Below are 19,446 nucleotides of genomic sequence, written 5' to 3' on the forward strand. Positions count from 1 at the left end.
ATATCGATACTTTCGGTCCGATATCGTGTCCCTACTTATTTGATTTTCCCTGAAAACGTGCTCAGTACTTTCGTTCTCATTTTGTTCGCATTGGAAACATCCCCGAAAGTTGCGTTCTCATTCTGTTGCCGAGTTTTGTTCGCATTTTATTTTTTACGTAAAAGTTCCAATGCTTTTGTTACCATTCGGTTCTTTTGTGGGAACATCCTTGACATTACAATTTTTTCTCTTCCAGAACTAAACAGGTTTTTTATCCATCCTTCAAAGGCGGGTTAAGAATGCCAATTTGTCACTGTTAATTTCATACGGGGGCAGGTGTTATCAGTTCAATGGGGTATAGTTCGTTTGGCTGGGCATGCAATTACAGTTGTACGGCTATAGTCAATAGTGATGTGCTGAGTAAAATACTCTCGATACTCGGTACCGAAACATTTAGGTTTCGAATAAAAGCGCACATAGGGCAAAAATATGGAAAAAGCGGTTCGGGGGAGACACGCCTATAAAAACCCGAATGTAGGAGCCAATAGAGCTTTTCATACGGATTCAAATGAAAGAGGTATATATGTCGGTTCGAGGCCATAATGCAGAGAAACTCTTACTTGTTTGAAGCATTTTTGTTCCAGCTGAATCGGACGATATCATTTTTATAGGCCTGGGGGCAGATTCTGTAACCAGTTAGCGATAATTTTCGAATCGGCTACGGTTTTGTTGACTTATGATATGAAATATTTTTACGTCAACAAGTGCGATATCGATCCCAAACTTGTCGCTAACTGGTTACAGAATCTCCCCCCTGAGAGGCTTCTTCACCCGTAAAAGCATTTTTCTTAAACCTTGGATCAACTAAGATTAAAACTGATCAAATAATATTTCTTTGTTGCGATAAGTTCAAGTGTTTTAGCCGATATCATATAAATTAGTAATTAAAGTTTTTTCTAAACTTTAAATGCATATAATGGCGAAGGTTTAATGTAAAGAATCGGTATCGGGTACCGAAATGGAAGTATTGGGTACTGAAATCTTTTTTAAGTATTGGGTACCGAGTATTGGGTACCGAAAATTCAGCACATCACTAATAGTCAATCCCAACTCTTGCGTCCTCGTTCGCTCACTCTGGGCAACGTGAGCAACCCATGTACGAGATGCGGTGACTAACCTATTTGATGGTAACCGTTTGTCGCGGCAGAAATATAAGGAGCTTCGGTGGGCCACTCCGACTTATTAGATTTAAACTCTTACCGGTCTGAACCGTCTGTTCACAATTAGGTACGGCTGCAAGCGCGCGATTGGTTTGGAGCAAGCGGCTCGCTATATAAACGGTTAAGAAATCATACGCTCACAGTAATAGGTTGTGCGCTGGGTTTGGGATCCGCCACGTAAAAACCACTTTCCCTAAAGAAACAACACAAAGCCTCCGACGAGACTCCTCTTCTTAAAGGACTATGATTTAAGGGCATGCATCTGGAATGTCCACTCGTAATGGGGAAGGTGCCTCAACCAAGTTGGTCAATGTCCTCGCAAGAACAAAAGCTGACATCACCGCCAACCAAGAAATGCGTTGGAAGGGGCAAGGCAAGAAATGCCTGGGACCTTGCGACTTCTACTACATCTGCCATGTAAAGAAACGGAAATTCGGTAATGGATTTGTGGTGGCAGAGAGAACGTGTCGCCATAATCCGCATCAAAGCAAGATTCTCCAACATCTCGCTGATTTGCGCCAACGACCCGACGCAAGAGAATATCGAAGTGTCTAAGTATAGCTTCTATGAGCACTTGGTGCGCACATACGTGCGCTGCCTCCGCCATGATATCAAAATCGTCCCTGGCGATTTCAATGCCAGGATGGGCAATTAGGATTAGGATTAGGGATCTTTGGAACCACCGTCGGAAAATTCGGCCTTCACGACGAAACGTGCGACAACGGGCTGAGGCTGTTCGACTTCGCCGGGGCCCGAAACATGGTAGTATGCTGTGCGAGAAACCAAATCGATCATGTTGTATAGACGGCAAGAACGCTTCCAGCAGCAGAATAAAGCACTACCCACAATTGCAGCGGACGACGGTAAAGCGGTCGACGGTTAACCGCTGTCAAAATTAAAACTCACAAAGACATATGGAATGGCTAAGTTTTCCAATGTTTTCATCCATTTTTATTGCCAGCAAATCTACAAACACGCGCGTACCAGAAAAATATTCTGTCATATCCTGAGTTTCGCCCGAAAAAAATTCACCCGAAAATTTGTCATCCGCCCATAGTAAAACCATGGAAACCAAGAGTGAAAAGCGAACCGGTTCGGGGAAAATGAAACTCATGATAAGGCTGACTTAAAATTGATGATAATTTTCAAATCAAAATGAAAACTGACGGAAGCCGTCGTGCGCCGCAATTGTGTTTACTCTGACGGATTTCACTGTAGCAACGGTTCAGCTGTTCACTTAGCGCCGACCAAGGCACATTAAACAGGTAGTATCAGTAGAGCAAAAACAACATTTGCGTGTATTTTGTTGTTGCTTCTGGTATCGAAAGTGTCAAAAACTGTTCTGAATTTTTTCTTCTAAATCAAAGCGTGCCATGTGAAATACAAAAAATTATAAAAAATAAAAAATTGAAATTGGAAAAAATAAAAATTGATGCAACTTTCTTTCCTAGTTGTTGTTGTTGTTGTAGCGGCTACAACAATCCCGCCCAGATCGGTTGGTATCTCAGTCGTTGTCGTCAAGTTCCACTAACGGCAACCCTAGGAAGCGTGCAGCTTCTGTGGGATCTGTCCACAGGGACAAGGCCGTTAGGGTTGTCGGGTTTTCCGGGCATGCGAAGAGATGGTTCGAGTCATGTGGGGTCTCTCCGCATGCCGGACATTCGTTCGGCACATCCTCATTCAGCCTACTCAAGTAGGAGTTTACCCTGCTGCAGTAGCCGGAGCTAAGTTGAGCGAGTGTAGTGCGTGTCTCCCGAGGCAGATGAAGCTCTGTCTCGTCAATGTCCGGGGATGGTATGCCTAGAACGGCATTCACAGGTCTAGAGTCTACATAACTCGAGACTGAGTCCCTGTGAATGCCGTTCAGGGCCTGTCTGTACGCTGTCGGGTCCAGAGGTTGCTTAATGAACCTCTGGACTTCGTCCGTCAGTTCATATAGATGCCTCCTGACGTGCCTAGGCGAGGGCTCCTCTGCAAGCAGCTGTCTGTTTGGGTGGCCACTTCTGTGGCTCCCGATCAGGAACTGCTTGCAGAGCATTATGTTGTGCTCCTTAACTGGGAGCATTTGCGCCTCGCCGTGCAAGTGGTGTTCTGGCGACATCAGGAGGCATCCCGTCGCTGTCCTAAGTGCCGTATTTTGTACCGTCTGTAGCTTCGTCCACTGCGTCCTACTAGTCCCTGGCGACCACACTGGCGCTGCGTAGTTCAAAACCGGCCGGCCTATTGCCTTGTATGTTGCCAGCAACGTTTCTTTGTCTTTGCCCCAAGTACTGCCGGCTAGCGACTTGAGGACCTTGTTGCGGCTCTGTACTTTATTGACAATAGCGGTTGAGTGCGCAGAGAAGGAGAGCAGGCTGTCGAATGTTACTCCGAGTATTTTGGGGTTATTCACCGTCGGAATTGGTGTGTCATCGACGTGAATCCCCAGCGGTAGCCTGACCTCCTTCGTCCAGGTTGTGAACAGTAAATTTGTTTGCTTCTCGAAGCATTGATCCATCCTTTGCAAGGCCCAGTAATCAGCGGTTGTGCTGCTGAGTTGGGCGAACGTTCCAAAAGCTGCTATTCAATCGCTTGTTTTGTATGGAAAAAGGTTTCACATGCAAATGGATTTTAACAATTCAGAATTTTTGTGAGAAAAAAATAACAAATATTTGACATTTTCGAGACCAAATAATTTGAAAATAAATCAAATCAGTTGCTCTACTGATACTACCTGTTCAATGTACCTTGGCGCCGACCGATTTTCCGTCGCACAGTGGGGCAAAAAAGGTTGTTGTCGACAAATGAATTTTGAGAGCCCAAATATGAACCGATTTCAAATTTCCCTTTTTAAATAAAAGATAATTAAATTTCGCGTTGATCTATCCGTGGCGATTTTTTAATAGTGATACTGAGCTGGATAATCTAACAAAACATAACTAATGATGTCTCCAAAAATGTAAATTTTGAGTTACATCTCTATATTATTAAACGTGCGATATAATACATACATAATACATACATATTACGAATACATGGAATATTTAGTTGCGAATAGATATGTCTTACTATGCCATACGCGACTTACTTTGCATCATATTTATTACTTTGAGCCTTATTTTAAGTGATAGTATACTTATTAAGAAAAAATCATCACATTTTCTTGCTGTCCTCTTTCACTTATTACTATCAACAAGAATTTTCGGATTGGCTACACGGAATACATTCGGTACCATACCTGCCAATGTATTAAATAGTTCTTCAGAGATATCATGTGGTAGGAGTAACTGTAGAGTGCTATAAAAAGGTGCCAATATTTACTATATCAGTTATAAAGTTAAAATTTGTGGTTTTAATCAGATTTATTATTACCTTAATTCCGCACCACCCCACGACGCCGACTCAATCATAAATCCCTTAGCACACTTAAATACCAACTCTGCACGTCGCATACACCATTGCACCGTCATGTCCTCAGACATTTCATGGCGTAGCAATGCTGGTATTGTAAGTGTAGTAACATCATGTCGGCTGGCTGTCTTTAAAATGTTACGCAATCCTAGTATTACCGGATGGCGAGAGTTTATCTCACTTGGACTATTAATGGGCTCATCCGAAATTAAATGAAAAATAACATGAGATTGTGAAAGATTCGAGTGTTTAGTAATAAAAAAGTCGCCAGTCTTTAGTTTGGTAGAGGCAATTTTAGTAGGGGAGCTGCCAGCGCTACCAGCACCACTGTTGCCACCACCGTTATTAGGTGATAAATTATCACTTCCATTGCCTGCACTACTACTGCTGTGCATGCTGGGCGTTTTGGAATCGGTAACGTTAAGTGTATGTATGTGTTTTTCTATCTTCTCTAGTTGATCATCTATCTGTAAAGATTTACAACAAGATTACTTAAATGAGATTTGCCTTAGCGCTTAATAATACCTGGTCGAAGTGAAATTCGGTTGACATGTTGGCATTTTTTATTATATTTTTATTAGGTCGAGCTTGAATAGACGGAGTAAGAACGACTACACCACACAGAGAACTTGAATATAGACCCAATGCCATATTTAATCCATTTAAACTGGAATTTTTAGTTTTAATATACACCTGCAACTAATCTTATTGCTAGAATTTTCTGTACCTCTCATCCACGTGCAGTGGACTGCAAAGATCCGTGACATCCGCACTGAGTATTCGTATATTGTGCATATGTTTAAGCTGTGAACCCAAGTGTATTGTAAAACTTTCCTCCATCGATGGTTGTTGTGATATAAACATAGATGAACGATTTCCGAGGGGTGTAGCAATCGGAGAGGTTTCAAATATTTTACCTACTTGACTGGTAATCCAATCACGGTATTCGTTGCGTTGATGTCCACGCTTGGCCTGCAACTCCGATTCGGAACGTTGTCGTATATAATTTTGAGTACTATATTGTTGTGCTAAGAGGTTATTGATATCCTAAAACCATAAACTATTATACATATACATACGATAGGATTTATTTTACTGTTTACTTCCGAAGTAGTTGTGATATCCAATTGCTTAATTTTCGAGTCCATTTCTTGTTGCTGCCTAGAATTTAAAGTCTCTACTTCCCTATCCATTTGCTTATTTATATCTGAAATAACTTTTGCGTATGTTCTTTCGCGTTTTAATATATCCTCTAATGAAGATGAATGTACCAATCTATGTATGATTTTGAAAGTCTATTATAGGACGAAGTATTTGAAACTCTATGCATATTAATAATCCTACCGATGGAAACTCTGCGCAAATATGTCCTCATCACTGGGCCCAATGCGATCGGCAAATTGTATTATCTCCTCTTTATAGCTGCGCTCAGTTTTTCGAATGACAGCTTCTAGATCGAGTTCATCATTGCGAACCTGTTCCAGTAGTCCCTCCGCAAATTGATCCAGAAAGTTTTGGTTTTCTTCTTGTATGAACTCACGTAAATCCGATTTAAGTGCTAAGTAAAATTACGAAATAAAAACCATGGCTTGTAAATTGTGTAACGAAATAAATAAATACATATATGTATATGTATACATAAGCAATATTTTAATTCATACATATATTCCGATCCAAATACCGCTGCATAGGATCCATGCTATTTAGTAATCTAGTAACTAACTCATCAAGGCATTCCTCATCAGATTCGAAAGGAAACCCAATATCAATGCTTTCTTCACAGGCCTTGCCTTCATGATTTTGATATTTATATACAAATTTCTTTATATTCCTATCCATTGTAACTTTGGGCGGCACAAAATACTCATAACTCTTGCAAATGCAGCAAATTTTCAACAGAAAACAAAATACGTATTTAATTTGCCACCCCCAATTAGGAATGCAGACGACGCAGCAAATTTTCAAAACATCAATGCTTCGTCCAAAAATATCGATGTTTACATTGATGTTTTGCTGGACAATACATCGTCGGTACATGAACTAGAAAAGTGAAAAACATCGCCATCGTTCACTCACTCCGTTCGTATTCAGCGTTGCCGCTTTGACTTTTTTATCAAAACTGGTAATTTTTTTCTTTTTAGAACGAGTTTGGTAATTTGGTAATTTTTTTCAACGTAAGTCTTTTTTTTAAGTTTTTAATACTAACTTATTATTTATAAAAATTTCCTAAACGGAACCAATCGAGATTTCAGCGAAAGTATTGGAATTTTATCATGAAACTTGGTCAAGATGTTGGGGGAGGCTTTCTCTACATGAATATGTCACTCTCACAAAGTAGTTGCTAATAGTATTTAACCAATTTGTTGTTAAATAATCTTCACTACCACCCCCAAATTTTTGTACAAAATGCCACTTATCAATTGTATTTTGGTTGATATACAATATCTTCAATGTTCACGTGCGTATTTTATACTTTTAATATATATATATTCATCAATTAATTAAGTAAAACGCGTTTATAAATCCGTTCCCTCGTTTTACCACTTTTCACAAACAAACAGAAATAACAATGGCCGACAGTAATACCGTGTTCTGACCGACATCGAAAACATGTTTTCGTTGCTAAAACTGGTTTTGACTTAAAACTTGTGTTTTCGTCCATGTAAAATCTGTCAAAGGAAAACCAGTTTTCGCTGAAAACTACTTGAAAACTCACATTCCACTCATTCCAATCGGTGTCTTCACTAGTTTTTTTCGATTATTTATCGAAGTGGAAGTCGTATTTTCTCATCTTTAATACGCTATTTCGTATTTATTATTAATTGGCTGACCAAACTAAAATAAGAATGAAAGTAAGAGGTTGCTAATGACAAGAAAATGTGCGGAAAGTATTTTGGTTTTGTTTTTGTGTAGCAAAACTGCAATCAGAGGATGTAAGAAATGTCAACGTAAACACTAACAGCCTGTGTGAACAGCCTTCAGCCCACAATTCCAAAACTCGTTTTCAAAGTGTTTTCGTTGTCGGTCAGAACATGGTATAACAATACATCTTCTTCGGACTATTTAAAAAAAAAAGAGTTTTGTTATGTAAATTTATTTATTTTGTTTAAAATAAAATGAAAAACAGATTTTAATAATAAATGTTTCAAAACTAGATTTTATTTTATTTCTTCATCTCTGCACATCGATATTATTCAAAGGATCTTTTAAACGCTTGAGAAAAACTTTCAAATTTGATTATCGAACACATCAACTTACTATTGTTTGTATGTAAATTTTACTCCCAAATATTTAAAAGAAAATTTCCCCCATCAAAAAATTTCAATGTGGCAAAGCTATGCTTAATGTTTACATCTGGAGAAATGTCAAAAATCTGCTTTATAATCAAAAAATAGTAGAATGAAACTACTTTTTTATTGTATTATGTGTGTTTGTATGTTTCACAGCATGCTTTCGATAAACATCGACTTCACATCATTGAGGTAGTTCTGGCTATTTCACACAATTAACAAGAAACGTATACCTTATTCTTTTGCATAAACATGAAATGAAAGTAAAAATTACATAAACGGATGATCAAACTTGGCATTATTTAATAAAAATTCAATTTTTCCAAGATATCGTAAAGAAAAATCGATACATTTTCACACTCGTTTTGCAATATCGTAAAACTAAGTTCAAACTATTAAATTTAAAAAAAAATATTAAATTTTCCGTATACCCTGTAATCAAGGTACATTGAACAGGTAGTATCAGTAGAGCAGCTGATTTGATTTATTTTCAAATTATTTGGTCTCGAAAATGTCAAATATTTTTAATTTTTTCTCACAAAAATTCTGAATTGTTAAAATCCATTTGCATGTGAAACCTTTTTCCATTCAAAACAAGCGATTGAATAGCAGCTTTTGGAACGTTCGCCCAACTCAGCAGCACAACCGCTGATTACTGGGCCTTGCAAAGGATGGATCAATGCTTCGAGAAGCAAACAAATTTACTAGGAAAGAAAGTTGCATCAATTTTTATTTTTTCCAATTTCAATTTTTTATTTTTTATAATTTTTTGTATTTCACATGGCACGCTTTGATTTAGAAGAAAAAATTCAGAACAGTTTTTGACACTTTCGATACCAGAAGCAACAACAAAATACACGCAAATGTTGTTTTTGCTCTACTGATACTACCTGTTTAATGTGCCTTGCCTGTAATATTTTGTAAGATAAACTAACAATTTATACATCGTTGCAACACCAAAATATCATCTCTTAAATCCATAAATATATGTATGTACATATGAAAAAACTTGAAAGCTCGGGGCGAGCCGAAAATATTAAGCTAGAATTTCCTAGTACTATTTTTGAATATATTGGAAAAAATTTGGAAGCTACAGGGGAGGGGAGAGGATTCTGATACCCTGGCTAAGCCCATGGGTGTTGCCCTTTGCATTCACACACAGCAACTCTTTTGTACGCAATTGTTGTTGTCAGCTGTGAAATATCCAATTTGAATTATGCTTGGATTATAATGGAAGTAACGGAGTGGAGTGAACTGTCACTTAATTATCTATTGTATGGGCAATGAATTCAAACGATTATAATGCACTTGAACGCAATGTAAAATGGAAGCATCTAAAATCAATAGATCCTTACGAATCTGCCGCGTTTTGTTACGATTCGGCCCGTGCATTATAACTCAGACGAACGACAGCTCAATGCGTGTTTCCCGTCCTCTTTCCTCGTCGCTCTCCCCCCAACAAGCTTCGAGTTGCCGCAACAGAAGTTTCCTGTCTGAACATCGACTATAGATGAGTAGTGATAGTTTTTCTCAAGAAAGCTTAAACTATCGATAGTAATAGTTCATTATCGATAGTTTAAAACCTATACCGCAGCCGATTTTATTGGGCCTGAACACACTAGCCTGCGCTCGAATCGTAACATACGTTATTGTATTACTCGTCACGTAAAAACACATTTTTCAGATTATGGCATACGTGAACGTACTCTTTGTCCCATTCAGCTTATACTGCCTGACGTATCACGTAATTTTCTTTCGTATCCTTTTTGATCCGTGAACGGATGTTACGATTCGAGCTCAGCTCAGTCGGACTGAGCACACTGAACTGGGCAGTCGGCCGAAAACAGGTTTCAGTTTTGTATACATGAACTACGCATGATTGTGCAAGTGCATGTGGCACATGCAAACAAAACGAAATAGACAACTTGTTGTCTATGTGTGCGTGTCAGTCCACCGTGAATCCGCGATTTTCGCGGACTGAAATGAGCGAGGTAAACTCGAACTCTCTTCCCCCTCTTATCCACACAAAACCGGTTTCAGGCAAACTGAACAGTCCAGTGTGCGGAGGCCCTATCATCTATGGCGCAGAATCTATTTCGCAATTGATTTTTATCGGAAATGAAACCGATATCTGTTTCATTTCGTGTCGCGAAATTCTATCGGATTTAGATTTTTCGAAAACCAGCAAAACCGATATTCGAATCAGCTGTTTTCACATTAGGTCTGTGTCCTTTTGCGACAGTTTGTACAAAAGAATTAAAATTTGTACCAATTACTGATCTCGAGGTGAAATTACGCGTGTTTACTGGATAAAATATAAAATGTTTATATCTTTAAAGTTAAAGTGGGCATAACAGACAATTTCAATACAACTTTCAAACAAAATAACACATAATTTTTTGCTTGAGAAATACAGTGGTTTTTGCTTGTTTTTTAGGGAGGAACACAATTTTTGACCGATTCAAGTTGCAGGAATGGTATTTTCAGCGATTGATGTGAGGGCTCGAATCGTATCCGTACAGATAGAAAACGATACGAAGAAAAATTGCGTGATACGCCAGGCAGTATAAGCTGAATGGGACAAAGAGTATGTTATAATCCGAAATATGTGTTTTATAATCTCCACACACAATTTCAGTGAAAGTCCGGCAGGTTCAGCAATTCACTTCCGAGTAAATTTGAGTCAAGTCCACTTTGAATTCAAATTGGCAATGGTTGAAGTCACTGGGAAGTGAATTGCAGAACCGGCCTAATGTAATGTTTTCATCATGCAACCTCCCATCCATTTGACCTCGAGTAAAACGAATTATTTTCTTTTAAAATTTATTTAAAGAAATAAAAATAGTTGTCAAAGTATAAAATATTTATGTATGAACGTACAAATCAAAGCAAGCGCAGAGGCCATTTACCAACAGCGAGTCGATCGTGACCTGCAATAAATTGGAAAAACTTACCATACGTAAGCGATTCACTACATGTTGGCCATTTCGGTATCATCCACATCCGACATTCCAATTTATAGTTTTTTTCAGGCAGAAGCAACTGCGAATACGCACTCACAGCTCTGGGCAGCGATCTTGCAACAAAGATGTGTTAAATTACTTTGCTGGAAACATGTAAGTGATTAAGTATTTAAAAAGAAGATCGTCTTTTTAATAAACCTAAACAGGTCTTGACAAGGCTTGTCCTTTTCATCTAACTCACAATTGCAAAATAAGCATCCTCTCTACAAAATGGTAAGCTCGAACAAACTTAAATGTAACTGCCACAATGTTTCCTAAACCAATTTATTCGGTTTACTCATCTGCATCTCACATCTACTTTAAAGGTGTATTATTTAGTCATGGTGTAAAGTATGTATATGTGTATTTTTAAGTATATGGTAAGTTTACAATTATAAGATTGTATTCTTTAGTAAAAAAATTATTTCAGTGAGAACTTAATCGAAGTTTTTAGACATAGATTATCAAGTATCAGGTAATTTTTTAATGGATAAAATTAACTAATTTAATATTCAGAAACCAAATTCCAACATCCTACCAATCATTGATATTTTTTGATCGCTATTCTTCACATAATCTATTTTTTTAACTGGTTCATCCGAAAGTCAATATTCCTTCCACATTCTGACGTCAAACCTTACAGCATTGACAAATGTTTGACAATAAATACAATACAACTAAAACTTAGTCTAAGAACTTATCTGAATTATTATTTAAAAAAATCTAGAACAATATACCACTTGCTATAATGTGAAATGTGGAAAAATCTGGCTGCTCAATATGTGCTTGTTCCCAAGGATTTAGTTCAATAAATAAATCTTCTCAAAATCATTGCGGCGTTAGAGCGATACATTTTAGAAATTATGTATGCTCAAGCTGCTTTTGTTTTTCAAAATACTCCTTGCTAGATTTATCCAGGAAAGTGATATTTGATTTTAGAGTTGCATTATTCCTCTTACGAGGTTTTAACTTTCTACGATATATTCATACTGATTCGAATTATGTTTTTATCAAATTTGTGTGAAGGTTGTTTTTATCTTTTTTTTTATACATATTTAATACTCGTCTTTCTTGCAGTCCTCTTTTAAAATGTTCACCTTTAAAACTATGTACGATAGGTACTGATTTTCTGACGTGGTAAAATGCCTACACATGATTAAACTTCTTAGTATCTGTGGATAAGTATTTATATTGTAACTGCTGCTTATATTATCATCATCGTCACGTCCCTCTCTTCCTCTTGACCACCTGCGCTTCAAATAGTTCCTGGGTATCTCTTCACTTTCTGCTTTAAATTTTCTGACTTTTACTTTTTTGAACTGAAACTGTTAATTCTGCTGCTTTCGTGGCTGATTAAGTTTTATATCTGTAACTTTTGGATTGCTTGCTTGAATCTGAGTACGAATGTGACCTGGCTCAATTTTACGACCTATAAATGTTTGTAAATAAGAAATCATTTATTGACTTTCAAAAGTAATTTTGAATCTTTTAAGTTCTATAAAATATCATTATATTAGTGAAATAAAATATTTTTAATTATACCACTCATCCGCACTAGCCAATTAAGAAATTAAATTATAAATAGGGATAATCTACATCTTTATCAAAGAAAATAATTTAATACAAATCTATCACAATTGAAATGTAATGTGACCTTTATGAGATTTCGGATGTCAAAAAAATACTAAGTTGCCGAAAATACAATGAACCTCTACAAATCATAAGAACTTAAAACCTATACATTAGGTCGGAACAAAAGTGTGTTAGTAAAATTGTTATGCAAAAAAAATATATATCTAACAAATGTACCGTTCATTTTTTTTTTTCTTTTATAAACTCACCTCAATATCTCCTGTTGCCGCCACCACCACCAACGGCATTTGGGCCACCAAAGTTACCCTGATTACCAAAGTTACCTTGATTACCTAAAATAGAATAGGAAGACAACAGGCATTTAGTGCTGTCTTAATCAACTTTGAGCTGCTTTCGATTCGCCACTTATGTTTTTCTTAAGGTTGTTGTTGTAACAGCATAAAAATTCCCTAGAGTTTTTGGGGAGTGTTGCTGGTCCCTGCCCAGATATAAGACTAGATAGTTCCGGTTACGTAGACCCGACTGTCAATCAATATTCTATACCCAAGTCGCTAATAAGTTGGCGAATCGAAAGTAGCATTTTGTTTTGACAACAATTGATTTCATGTCTATTCATTTTGTGGCAAATACATTTTTATCAACTTATGATACCCAAGGGACATAAGTAAACCAAGATATTATATTTGCAATGTTTTTTCTTACAGCCTCGTAACGCCGTATGAAACTATTAAATTGGTTTATACGGAGCTGGGACTGTGAATAAATCTTTTTTGGAAAATTATGTGTACCTACCCATTTTGTTACCGAAGTTTCCTCCTTGATTGTAGGGTTGCATGCGATTATTGCCGCCAAAATTGCCGCGTTGGGGACCACCACCGTAGCTTTGCTGATAGCCACCTCCGAAATCATTTCCCCAGTTGCCACTGTTAGCCGGTCCATTATTACCAGGGCCGCCGAAATTTCCAGGACCACTATTCCAGTTATCTCCGTTGTTGCCGTTATCCCATGGACCTACATTATTGTTGCCGTTCCAACCACCTCCACCACCACCACCGTTATTAAATCCTCCGCCAAAACCATTGTTTCCACCCCAGTTATCATTGCCCCTGTTGTTGCCACCCCAGTTGTTTTGATTTCCCATCATTCCACCACCCATATTACCCCCGCGACCCATGTTGCCTCCACGACCACCACCGCCGCCGCCGCCACCACCTTGTTGACGGTTCATGTCCTGTTTAGGCAAGGCCTTCTTTACGTCAAGTGCTTTTCCTTTAATAGTATGAGTTTTTTGCACTGAAAATGGTACGTAGAAGTTCATCAATTAAATTGTAAACAATTGTTTTCAGGTATTTAGATAAATAAATTTTAAATTTGTAACGAGGCTGCGTGTTACACAAAATTTGGATAATTACATTCGCATAACATAGCGTAAGCCGACGCTATAATTTATCTCACAGTTTTATTTTATCAACTAACCGACATTGAAAGTACAGCCAGTTGTCAGAGAACTGTGTTAAATGCTAAGTAATAAAACATTTAACACCCCTATTGCGAGTGGCGACTAGTAGTAGATAAACGACTACAAGTGAAAAAAATAACAAACGATTCGTTTGGTTTGTGCTCGTATCGTGTATTGTTAGTGCTCGACAACATTATAATAAAAGGAACAAAAACTTTTCGTACTTGTTGTGGCAATGGGTAGTGGATACGTTCCGTTTGTTTTCGTACTCGGTTCGTAGCCGCTCATCCTTCTACAAACGAATATCGAATAAGAGTCGTTTATCTACTACTAGTCGACACTCGCAATAGGGGTGTAAATCTAATTTTTTGAAATATACAGTTATAGAATCGTATAGAGCCGTAATTTAATAATTTCAGCAGATTTACAAACCTAACATTTCAAGATACCACATTTTTATGTTTATTTGACTAATAACCAGTTTCCCAAAACCATTTAAGTGAAAAATTATTTTTTGTATCAAATTTAATAATTTCGTAAAATATACGAAAATCCCAACACTGATTAGCTGTGAACGTAGCACATACACTAGGCGACAAATGGAAGTGTACACCTTGTTGTAATAGATATGATATTCACAATTATTTGTATGACAATTTTTTGCCTTATTCATTTACGAAAATATAGTCCATACTATAATATCTGTGTTCATATGGAAAAGTAGCTTATGTCGAAAGGTTGGCTTTAGTATAATGCGGCATTCCCTTTATTCTTTAAACGACAAGGAATTTTTTGATGAGACTTAATAAGAATATTGACTTGCTAGTATCGGAACTACTACTTGCACGTTTATTTGCCAAAAGTTCTTCAACGGCTCAGCGCCAGTGAGTCATTCGCAATCGTATGCTGCGAATGCCGATTTATACTAAAGCCAGCCTTTCGACATAAGCTACGAACACAGATATAAACAATGTAAATAAAAGTTTCACACTTTATATAAAGTTCACAAAAATTCCAACAAAAAAAAAAATCATCAGAATTTTTAACTTTTTCTCCGAGTTTTACAGAGTTTCTAGAATATTTCTTAGGCGAATTTTTCCATATACAAATTAGAAAAATTTATTTCCTACGTGAAAAATATTTTCTTTATTTTATAAAAATATATTTATATGTTTTTTTAACCGACTTCCAAAAAAAGGAGGAGGTTATCATCGGAATATTTTTTGTTTACTTTTTTTTTATGTATGTTACCACATAACCGTCAACCGATTTCGATAATTCTTTTTGCATCGGAAAGGTAGTGTCTCAGAGGTGGTCCCATACTAATCTGGTTAAGATCCGATCAGTGGATCATGAGATATATATATATATATATATTTTTTTTTTTATATGAGAGTTGAAGTCGGTTTTTGTTTTGCTAAAAATTACTTGTTATTTTTTATTTTATGAGAATCCAATTTCAAAGAGGAACAAAAATTGAATTTCTACAAAATTTTCTACTGTTTAAATACCTTTTTGAAAAGAAATATGTGGTTTTTATTACCTTGTACTCTTGCTGAGTGTACCCACAGTAAGTGACTTGCTATTGCTTAATAATTTTTTCGACTTCTTTGTTGGCACATCTAACATGCCCAAAACATCAGCGAAATTCACCCCCGGTGAAGAGTCAAGGATTTTTATCCTTTTTTAAGGATATTTTTAAATTACTTATCCTTTTAAAAGGATTTTTTAAATTCGTTATCCTTTTATAAGGATTTACTTTTTTTAATTTTTAAGATCTTATTTTATTATTCTTTTTTATATCCCTTTTCGTTGGGCTCCAATTAGAAATTTTCCTACATGGAAAATATTTTTTTTATTTTATAAAAATATATTTATATTACAGTTAGTTTTATTTAATTTTTTTATTTCATGAGATTCCAATTTCAAAGTTGAACAAAAACTGAATTTCTAAAAAAAAATTTTTACTGTTTACATACCTCTTTTAAAATGAATATTTCAGGTGACAGCCTACCTTTTTTTTTTTTACTGCATATAAGTTAATAAATAGCACGTTGTATTTTGTTTCAAAAACTATCAAGTTAATAAATAATAATAATAATATAATAATAGATTGGCACTTACACATATGTTAGTGTTTGGCCGAGCTTTTCCTCCGACTTGTGGCGTGCGCCTTGATGTTGTCACACAAAGCGGAGGGACCTACAGTTTTACGCCGACTCCGAACGGCGATTGTATTTTTATGAGAAGCTGTTTTTCATGGCAGAAATACAGTCGGAGGTTTGCCATTGCCTGCCGAGGGACGACCGCTGTTAAGAAAAAACATTTTTCTATATTTTTTGGAATGTTGCTTTGACCAGGGCTTGAACCCAGGTGCTGATGTGTGAAAGCGCGCACTGCTTACCACTACACCACAGCGACCGACAATAAATAAAACGTTGTTTTTCTGTTTCAAAAACTATTCATAAACAATTTAAACACTTTTTTGAAAATAACTATGTGAAATATATGGCTGACTTCCAAAACGTATCTATACAATGTTTGGAAACTGTTATACAGCGGTATTTAAACTGTTTGTATATGCAGAGTTGCGCCACATTGCAACCTTATACATTGCATATTTTAAATATTCAATTTATCAGTGAACAATTTTTCTGAATTTTCCACTTTTAAAACAGCAATGGTAACCAAAAAAAAAGAAGCATCAACTTTGTTTCTGGTGCACTGATTGATCTAGCGATGCGTTTCGATAACTTTTTGAATGCGTTTCGGAAAAGTAATCATTGTCTTCATTTTGTAGTTCGGCGTTATGGGACATTATACTTTTTACGTATGCAAAGCAATTGACGTTTTGGAAGTTTGGGTAGGCTGTTACCTGAAATATTCAGCTTTCAAAAAGGTATTTAAGCAGTAGAAAATTTTGGTAAAATATTCCGTTTTTGTTCAATTTTGAAATTGGAATCCCATAAAATAAAAAAATATAAACCTAACATGTAATCGTATATATATATATAAATCTTGTGTCACGGTGTTGGTGGTCGAGCTCCTCCTAAACGACTCTACGGAACTTTGAAATTTTTTATGTAGATATCGAGCCCTAACCGCCAAAATAACGTAAGCGACATTTTTTTCGAAATTTTATTTTTGATGCAGAAATGCATCTAGATGCTCTAGGAATATTTCCGCATCAAAAATAAAATTTTGAAAAAAATGTCGCTTACGTTATTTTGGCGGTTAGGGCTCGATATATTTGGTAGGTATGAGAATCGGATGTAAACCACCTCCCGTGGCACAAACCGAATTTTTCATACCTCTGGATGTGTTCATGGTAGACTACTCGAACATGGAGAAAAATTTTGGTTATTGGAAAAGGGGGCGTGGCACCTCCCATACAAAGAACTTTTCATATTTCATATCTCCGGAAGTGTTCATGGTAGAGTACTGGAACTTGATATGTACAAGATGCATTAAATCAATCGCAGTCATGAAGGTATGAAGATACATATATATATGAAATCAATCCCATACTCTTAAAGAAAATTTGTGCTATTTGAAAAAGGGCGTGGCTTCTTTCGAACGCACTGAAACTATTGCACATCTTTGTATGCACAAACACTTTTGCTAGGTTATACAAGGCGGCAATAAAAATATACCTTCTGACAATTACCAAACCGTAATATTAGAAGATAAATGCCTCACTGAAAATCATTAACGTGAACTGTTGGTGAAAATGTTGAACCAAAATGTTTCAATACAAAAAATTAATTTTTGCCGGGACGAAGTTCGCCGGGTCTGGTAGTATTAATACATAAAGTATCCGTCATATCTATAGCACGCCATTTCGAAGTGATATTGTGTGCAACTTATGTTTATTTGTTTATTTTTGAGAATTTTCAATTAAAATACAGTTCTTTCTCAAACAAACCCCAAATAAACCCAAGTTTAACAATTTGTAGAAAACTTCAAAAAAGTGCAACAAATTTTCACCTAAGTTTCAAACTTTTTTCTCGGAAGTGTTAGAATTTTTTTGAGTACACAGTTTTTAGCCCCTGTAATTTTAGTCTGATAATGTGCAAGTTTCAAATGACTGAAAGTTACCGTTGATTTTTTAGAATTTTTTTCGCCAAAGGTGTTGCGGTTTTCTTCCATATACAAATAAATTGAGTTTATTCATTATATGGAAGCCAAAGCGACAAAAAAAATTCTAAAAACTTAACGGTAATTCGTAGCCACTTGAAATTTGCACATTATAAGACTAAAATTGAAATGGCTAGAAAACTGTGTACTCAAAAAAATTCTAACACTTCCGAGAAAAAAGTTTGAAACTTAGGTGAAAATTTGTTGCCATTTTTTGAAGTTTTCTACAAATTGTTAAACTTGTGTTTGTATGGGGTTTGTTAGAGAAAGAACTGTATTTTAATTGAAAATTCTTAAAAATAAATAAATAAACATAAGTTGCACACAATATCACTTTGAAATGGCGTGCTATAGATATGACCGATACTGTATATTTTTATAAAATAAAGAAATTTTTTCCATGTAGGAAATATATTTTTCTAATTTGTATTTCAAATAGTATAGAAAGAATATAAGAATAAAAGTTGAAAATTTTGATTTTTTTTTTTTTTAATTTTTGTGAACTCTACATAAAATGTGAAACTTTGATTCATAAAGTTTATATTATTGAATGAACTATATTTTCTTAAAAAACTAATGCAACAAATTCATGAAAATAATCCTGTGTATTATATAAGAACAAGTGATAACCCCGATTAAATACGTCTGTCAGTTTTCATATTAAATTCAAATAAAAACAAGTATATTTTAAACAAAAAAATCTACTTCAATTTTGGAGTACCGTTAATTCTTCGGAACCAAACATAATTAGTAAAAATTTCACTTGCAGTAATTTCTACGTGGTAAGTGCTCCTCCATTGTTTGGTTTCATAGGGATTCGGATATCTTCCTCGTTGAAGTAGTAAAGAAAATTCGTTTAAGTGTTTTTTCGGTTAAGCGCACAAGTTTTTCGTGCAAAGAACAATGGGAGCTAAGCAAAATATACTGCAAGCGTGAAAGAAATAAAATCTACTTCCATAAACTCTCTTAATTTTCCAAATAAATTCCTTATGATTCACAATTATTATGGTAGTTGAATGATAAGTTGTAAATTTGTATTTTGGGACACCAGGGTTCATGTTTCGATCATGCAAGCATATTAGTAAGCAATACAAAATACTGGTCTATAGATCCATTATCGAGCCGCATTTCATTTACTGCCCTACAATTCTATTCGCATTAGCTGATTCGCAAATATCCAGGCTACAAATTAAGCAAAACAAAATTATGCGTTTCATATTAAGAAAACGGTATGATACCCCAATTAAAGATTTACTTGACAGCTTAAACTGGCTTATTAGTGTAAAACAGAACATGACTTACTACACATTGAAGTTTATACACAACAACACCTAAGTGAACGTGTCAGACTAAATAGAGAGGTCCATAGCTATCAA

The 19,446-nt window shown here is 35.9% G+C and overlaps 2 protein-coding genes across 4 annotated transcripts in view; both read right to left on the minus strand.

The window, feature by feature from the left end:
* Positions 1–4,048: 4,048 nt before the first annotated feature.
* On the minus strand, positions 4,049–6,635 carry LOC118737557 (protein C12orf4 homolog). 2 transcript variants are annotated; one of them, XM_036468135.1, is made up of 7 exons: positions 6,251–6,635; positions 5,934–6,147; positions 5,693–5,864; positions 5,317–5,636; positions 5,115–5,256; positions 4,551–5,056; positions 4,049–4,498 (listed from the first exon to the last, which is right to left on the minus strand). In XM_036468135.1, exons 1-7 carry the CDS (start codon positions 6,624–6,626, stop codon positions 4,390–4,392), a joined length of 1,839 nt encoding a protein of 612 aa, XP_036324028.1. In that variant the 5' UTR covers positions 6,627–6,635; the 3' UTR covers positions 4,049–4,389. The 2 variants fall into 2 exon arrangements, with proteins under 2 accessions (XP_036324028.1, XP_036324027.1); XM_036468134.1 differs by having other exon boundaries at positions 4,049–4,475; positions 6,251–6,633.
* Positions 6,636–10,688: 4,053 nt separating this feature from the next.
* LOC118737558 (heterogeneous nuclear ribonucleoprotein A1) overlaps positions 10,689–19,446 on the minus strand; it is a 10,524-nt gene continuing 1,766 nt past the window's right edge. The window contains exons 3-5 of one of the 2 annotated variants that reach the window (XM_036468137.1): positions 13,267–13,767; positions 12,723–12,806; positions 10,689–10,955 (exon numbers count right to left, since the gene is read on the minus strand). In XM_036468137.1, coding sequence (XP_036324030.1) covers positions 12,724–12,806; positions 13,267–13,767 — 584 coding nt within the window. In that variant the 3' untranslated portion in view covers positions 10,689–10,955; position 12,723. Of the gene's footprint in view, positions 10,956–11,138; positions 12,311–12,722; positions 12,807–13,266; positions 13,768–19,446 lie in introns of those variants that run through there. The other variant, XM_036468136.1, reaches the window with a different exon arrangement.

Source organism: Rhagoletis pomonella, unplaced genomic scaffold, assembly GCF_013731165.1.
Source record: "Rhagoletis pomonella isolate Grant_MI unplaced genomic scaffold, Rhpom_1.0 Rhpom_scaffold_00004, whole genome shotgun sequence".
In the NCBI taxonomy this organism is placed as follows: domain Eukaryota; kingdom Metazoa; phylum Arthropoda; class Insecta; order Diptera; family Tephritidae; genus Rhagoletis; species Rhagoletis pomonella.